This window comes from Protopterus annectens, chromosome 4.part0, assembly GCF_019279795.1.
Source record: "Protopterus annectens isolate FY-2018-M chromosome 4.part0, PAN1.0, whole genome shotgun sequence".
NCBI classification, from domain to species: domain Eukaryota; kingdom Metazoa; phylum Chordata; order Ceratodontiformes; family Protopteridae; genus Protopterus; species Protopterus annectens.
In genome coordinates this window covers 458,686,339-458,692,846 of record NC_056733.1, presented here as the reverse complement: position 1 = coordinate 458,692,846, position 6,508 = coordinate 458,686,339, and the positions used below count along the sequence as shown (strand labels likewise).

The following is a 6,508-nucleotide window of genomic DNA, read 5'->3' as shown; positions in this document are numbered from 1 at the left end:
TACCTGTTGATTATTATACTACCTGTTGATTATTATACTACCTGTTGATTGTTATACTACCTGCTGATTGTTAAACTACCTGCTGATTGTTATACTACCTGTTGATTGTTATACTACCTGTTGGTTGTTATACTACCTGTTGGTTGTTATACTACCTATTGATTGTTATACTACCTGTTGGTTATTATACTACCTGTTGATTATTATACTACCTGTTGATTGTTATACTACCAGCTGATTGTTATACTACCTGTTGATTGTTATACTACCTGCTGATTGTTACACTACCTGTTGATTGTTATACTACCTGTTGATTGCAATGCAAATATTTCTCTTGTAATTCTCTATGTAATGTAACTTTGTATTGCGGAGCTTTTCTCCCCGGGCCTCCACTGAAAATGGGCTCTCGAGCCCAGTGGACCTCCCCGTTCACCAAGCTGGAATAAATAAATAATAAATAAATAGTTATGGTGCTATTTATTGTGTTTGGCACATTTAATTGGAAAATAATTTATGTTAAGCCAGATTTCTATATATTTAAATTTGTTTAACTATTTGGCCAAACATTTGTTTCTGAGTGACGTAGGGCTTTACTCTGAATCTGTAGTAAAAAACATTGCTAAACTAAGGCAATGAGCTCCTAGCAGTAGTTCATACATGAAAGGAAGTGAGGTTTTTTTGTCTTCAGATTGATTAGAAGATTCTTTTCCTCTTTACGTACCCTGGTAGTCTGGCAGCAGTAGATTTGGGCAAATTAGGGATTGCTGATGGAACCTGACAGCCAAGCCACTGAATAGTATATCAAAGATTTTGACGTGGAAGGATGTTGAAGACATGAATTTTTGTACCATTAACGTTTTTGTACTATTTAATATGTTGTTGACAAAAACCTATGAGTAGAAGAAAGGTCATGCTTTAAGCACAGCAGTTGACTTATCTTAGGGTAACAGGGAAGACAATTACATTTATTAATGTTGGTATAAAGAATTTTTTATGAAGGTTAGCATATCTTACTATTTGTATGCTGTGGTGAGTCTTTATATTCAAACATTTCTGTTTAAAAAGATGATAGTTGTATGTGGTTACATTTATGAAAGGAGAGATAAAGCAATTTATGTGTATTAATTTGAGGGTGCACCAGTCATATTTATTTTTATTACACAAGTTCTGTCCTGAGGGATAGTTCCATTCTGATGAACTCAAAAATCTGTGGAATAGCATTGGTTTAATGAACTCTGTAATTAACCCAAGGGCTAATACTTTTTTATTGAACTCAGAGTTAACAACAGCGTGTCACTGTTTTACAAATCACCAGAATTAATTTATTGGATAATATTATTCTGATATACTCCTACAACCTGTGAGAGATGCACTTACATAGCCAAAATGGAAGCAAAGCTCTCTTCACCAAAGATTGTGCTAAACAGTCAAGAGGAGAAGGTTAACACCCACACTACACTTCAAGCAACACATAGCCCTTCTAAACCCACACCACCAACACCCACATATAGCAACACTAAATCCACATATGCAGAGACCCTTAACTGTAACCTGCCCAAGCAACAAGGACCTCTGAAGCTGAAACGTAAACAAACACCAATCACAACCAAAGTGTCACATAGTTCACAACACCAGTGTTCCACCCAGCAACAGCTCCTAAGGCAAGACAACATATCTAACACTTTAGTCATAGGTGACTCTATAGTCCAGCACACTGATGTCCCACTCACCAGGTTTAACAAGGAGAAAATTACAGTAAGCTGCCTGTCAGGTGCCAGGATCCGCCACATAACGCATACACTCAAGTCACTCCACAGTAAGTACAAATATGACTCTGTCATTGTCCATGTTGGAGTGAATGACTTGAGACGTACCTCCCAGGACTACATGAAAAGACACACGGAAGAGCTCTTGGATCATGTGGCCCAGGCAGGTATGACCCTAGCCCTGAGTAGCATCCTGCCTTCGCCCAGAATGATACCACAATATAAGGACAAAATGATTGACTTCAACAATTGGCTAAGCTTCTGGTGTCATTCAAAGGGGATCCAGTATCTGTCTGCCTGGGATGACATGATCAACAGACCACGATGCTTTGCCAGAGATGGTCTGCACCTGTCACTCCTGGGATTCAGGTTACGGGCTAAGGCTCTTGCCACCCCTATAGTGCCTTTTTTAGGCAAAGTTCAAAGGACAAAACCACTGTTGTAACAGGTACAAGCATGCAAAATCTGAAGGTAATGCTACTCAATGCTAGAAGTCTAAACCTCAAAATGCACTCTCTCGAGGCACTCCTAAAAATGAAGAACATCGATATCTGTGCAGTAACTGAGACCTGATTCAAGGCTCCAGAGAGCACCCTTGCAGTACCAGGCTACAACTCTTACCACACTTTTCGGCCACCAAACCAGGGCCGAAACACTAAAGGTGGAGGAGTGTCAATATCCGCCAAGGATATTCACACCACCAGGCTAGTTGCCCAATGCAATGCGTCTGAAATTCTCCAGGTGCAACTAACACTAGGTAAGACTGCAATCCAAATTGTAGCTTGCTACAGATCCCCCACCATACCCCAAGATTCTCACTACACCTTTCTAAACATACTGGAAAATATTAAGATAGGACCAAACACCCTAATACTGGGTGATTTTAACTACCCTGACATTAACTGGGAAAACTACTCATGTACCAACACCTTTGTCCAGCGGTTCTTGGAATTCATAAATTCCAATGCCCTCGATCAACTAATCCATAGTCCCACCAGGGGCTCCAATATCCCAGACCTGGTCATTACCAACATGGGAAATTGATGCTCCACACCTATGGTCACTCCCTCGTTAGTCAGGTCTGACCATAAGCTAATCACCCTTAACATCCACATCCCACCCCCACCCCCCAGTAAGGAAACCTTCATAAAAAACTTCTCCAAAGCCAACTTCATGCTACTCAAGTCAGAAGTGACAAACTTCATGACACCCATGCAGACGGGAACTGAAAGTTGAACTGCTGAATCCTACTCTAAGGTACTGTACGAGCACATCCACTCATGCATGAATTGTGCCATCCCAAATAGAACCAAGATGCTCTCATCCAAAAAAAGGAAGCCAGTCTGGTGGTCCCCTGCCATAAACAAACTTTACAACAAAAGGAAGAAACTGTTGCAGAAAAGAGGAAAATCCCAGGATGCAAAAAAACTCCCTTACCAGCCTCAGTAAGAAACTGAGATCCCTCATAAAATCCTCCAAAGCTAGTTACAAAAATAAAGTTGCCAAAGATTCCAAAGACAACCACAAGGCATTCTATAACTATGTCAAGAATCTAAATGACAATGCTCAGATCTGCTCTGAGCTAAAACAGAATGGCATTAAATATACTGATCCCAAGGATATTGCCAATATCCTGGCAGATCGATTCAGTGCCAACTTCACCCTCCTCTCACCCCCTAAATGGCCCATCTCAATACCAAAAGATTGTCAAATTCCGGTAATAACGGCCACAGAGGTAAAAAACGCACTCTCTAAAGCTAAGAATACATCATCCATGGGACCAGATGACATCCCGGGCTGTGTACTACATGAACTACAATGTGAACTGGCATCTCACCTAAGTGTCATGTTTAATCATAGCCTCACCTCAGGTTTCATGCCCACTGAGTGGCGCAGAGCTACAGTTATCCCACTCCACAAGGGTGGATCCACCTTGGATCCCAGAAACTACTGTCCCATCAGTCTGAAGAGCCTTATCTGTATTATCATGGAACTTATAAACAAAGACATTGGCAACCTTCAAACACTGGACCCCACCCAGTTTGGGTTCATGTAGGGCTGATCTTGTCTCCTGAACCTGATTGACTTCTTTGAATCAGTCTCCAGAGCCATGGACAAGGGTAAGGTGGTCCACACAGCCTATCTAGACCTTGCCAAGGCCTTTGACACCATCCCCCACTCTGGAATCATAGATAACTTACTAAGCTGGGCATTAATCCCTACGTCACCCAATGGGTTGCTAACTGGCTTACTGATAGAATCCACACTGTAAAAGTAGCCGACTCCAAATCCAGCTCCAGACAAGTGACAAGTGGAGTACCTCAGGGTTCAGTCCTGGGACCGCTCTTGTTTGGCATCTACTTTTCTGAAGTACAGGCCAACATTAAGGGACTCTGGCTAACAAAGTTCACAGATGGCTGCAAACTAGGAGCCATTATTGAATCCCCAAATTATGTGGATACTCTACAAAAGGGCCTTACAGAAACAGATGCTGGGTGCCAGAGCCATGGGCTCAAGCTCAATGCCAAGAAATGTATAGTTATCCCCTTTGGGAAAAAAACATGTACCCGTGAATTACCATATAGGTGGCAGTACAGTAAACACCGAAAGTATGATAAGAGACTTAGGGACACAGGTGGACAGTGGTATCACCTTCGATAACCACATTGCCACAACAGTCAGGAAATCCTTCTATGTGGCACACCTCATCACTAAGGGCTTTTCATCCAGAAAAAAGGAGGTCATTGTCCCACTGAACTCATCCCTCATTAGACCCGTTATAGAATACAATGCACCATTTGGTATGTACCTCTCAAGACATTTGCAACAACTGGAAAGGCCGCAGAAATACCTCACTAAAAGAATCACAGGCCTAAAGCAAATGCCCTATGCTGACCACCTTAAAAAACTCCAGCTATACTCTGTCGCATATCGTCTACTCAGAGGCGATCTCTGCTTAACATACAAGGCCATGTCAAACCCAGAGCTGTTGGACATGCTACACTTAAAGAAATCCCAATGCCTCAGAGCCACATGGTCCAGGGATCTAAACTTTGTCATCACAATAAACAAAACATGCTGGAGGGATAGGTTCCTGACCCAGAGACTCCCCAGACTCTGAAATAGATTGCCCATACATGTCAAGCAGAGTGCCTCTTTGGCCCTCTTCAAAAAAAACCTTGACGATTGGATGGGAGAAAAGAAATTCACCCCGGGGATCACATCAGTCGTCCTGCAAGACAGGGGTCCAGGGAAGTAAATAGTGTGGGAAGAAATAGCCAGGGAATTTTTATGGCTAGGCTTGTATAGGCCCTAGGGCTGATAGCCTAGTACCATCCTATGAACCTATGAACCTGATTTGTAAATATAAATTGTAAGGTATTAATTTACTGCAGGACTCAAGCACTGTTTTTAATTCTTTTGGTTATATCTTGAGAGAGAGTAGGATGAGGTGCATATTTTCAAGAGGGACACTTAAGTAATGGCATGCTTAAATGAGGTGCTTGCAGTACAGGCAAAGTATGCAGTTTACTGAGTTTATTCATTTGCTGTAACATGCAGTTTCACAGTTTCACTTATTATTATGTGGTTAGTTAACCTGCTAAGCAGAAATTTTCTGATGTGCTGTATATGACAGTAAACAATATTGTTGCTATCCTCAGTTTTAGTATTTATCACCTCTAAATTTCTTGTTTATGTCTCAAGTGCAAGTACATTCTAGTCTAGAATGTTACTCATTTCTCAGCCTCTAGGAAAAATATCCATACTTTGCCAAAAAGAAACAGCCTTTGCCGTGACAGTCATTTTGTATTATAACTTCTGGGTCACCAATATAAATTTATGAAGCACCGTATGTTGAATAAATGCTTATAATTTCCAGTATATTTAATGTAACATTTTTTCTTCTTTCAGTTTCTCCTCATGATATGGAGAATACTTTTAACTGCAGTTTCATTGAACCTCCGTCTGTTGTGGATCAACCATCCCCTTCGTGGTCATCACGTGGCTCATTTTCATCATTTGACACCACGGATGATGGGCCAGTATACTGCGTGCCTCATGAAGGTAAGTATAAGATGGTTTTATTAAAACAACATATGTAAATCTCAGGGCAGGAGTAAAACATGCCAGCTTATGATGCTGGTGGGATAATGGAATGATCAATCAAAATTAGAGCATCAGTACCAGTAATAAAAGTTTCATGTACACATTCCATTCTCAAGAGTTTTAACTCTTTTTCTTAATGCCTAACATTTATTGCATTATGTATTTATTATTGCTGGTTTTATTATTTATAACTCTAATATTTTTTACTAAGTGTACCTGGTATTCTGTTGATGAAACATTGACATAAAGCTGAAGTTGATGCTGAAGTGGCATTCATTAATATGTAGTTTATATGTACCAGCCACAACATAGTGAGTCATGCTCCCTCTTATGAGTACTGCAGAATTGTAGGAAGGCAACACTGAAGGTGGCTGCACAACTTTTATTCTTCCTTTTGCAGTTTATACCAAAATGTTTCCTAGCAGAAATTATCCTGGTTCACTACATAAAGTTTGGTGATACTCTCTTCATATGTAGGACTTAGAACATCTGAGAAGAGTAGATATCAGTCTTCAGCAAGATCATTTCAACATTCTACAGGGGGATCATCGAGAGCATCTTCTCAAATAACATCATTGTCTGGTGTGGTAGCTGCAAAGCATTTGATCGCAAGGCTGTCCCGAGGGTAGTGAGGA

General features: G+C 40.8%; 1 protein-coding gene across 1 annotated transcript in view; it reads left to right on the top strand.

The window, feature by feature from the left end:
- SCARF2 (scavenger receptor class F member 2) overlaps nt 1–6,508 on the top strand; it is a 1,458,836-nt gene that overhangs the window by 1,347,193 nt on the left and 105,135 nt on the right. Inside the window, exon 10 of the mRNA XM_044068378.1 lies at nt 5,679–5,831. Coding sequence (XP_043924313.1) covers nt 5,679–5,831 — 153 coding nt within the window. The remainder of the gene's footprint in view (nt 1–5,678; nt 5,832–6,508) is intronic.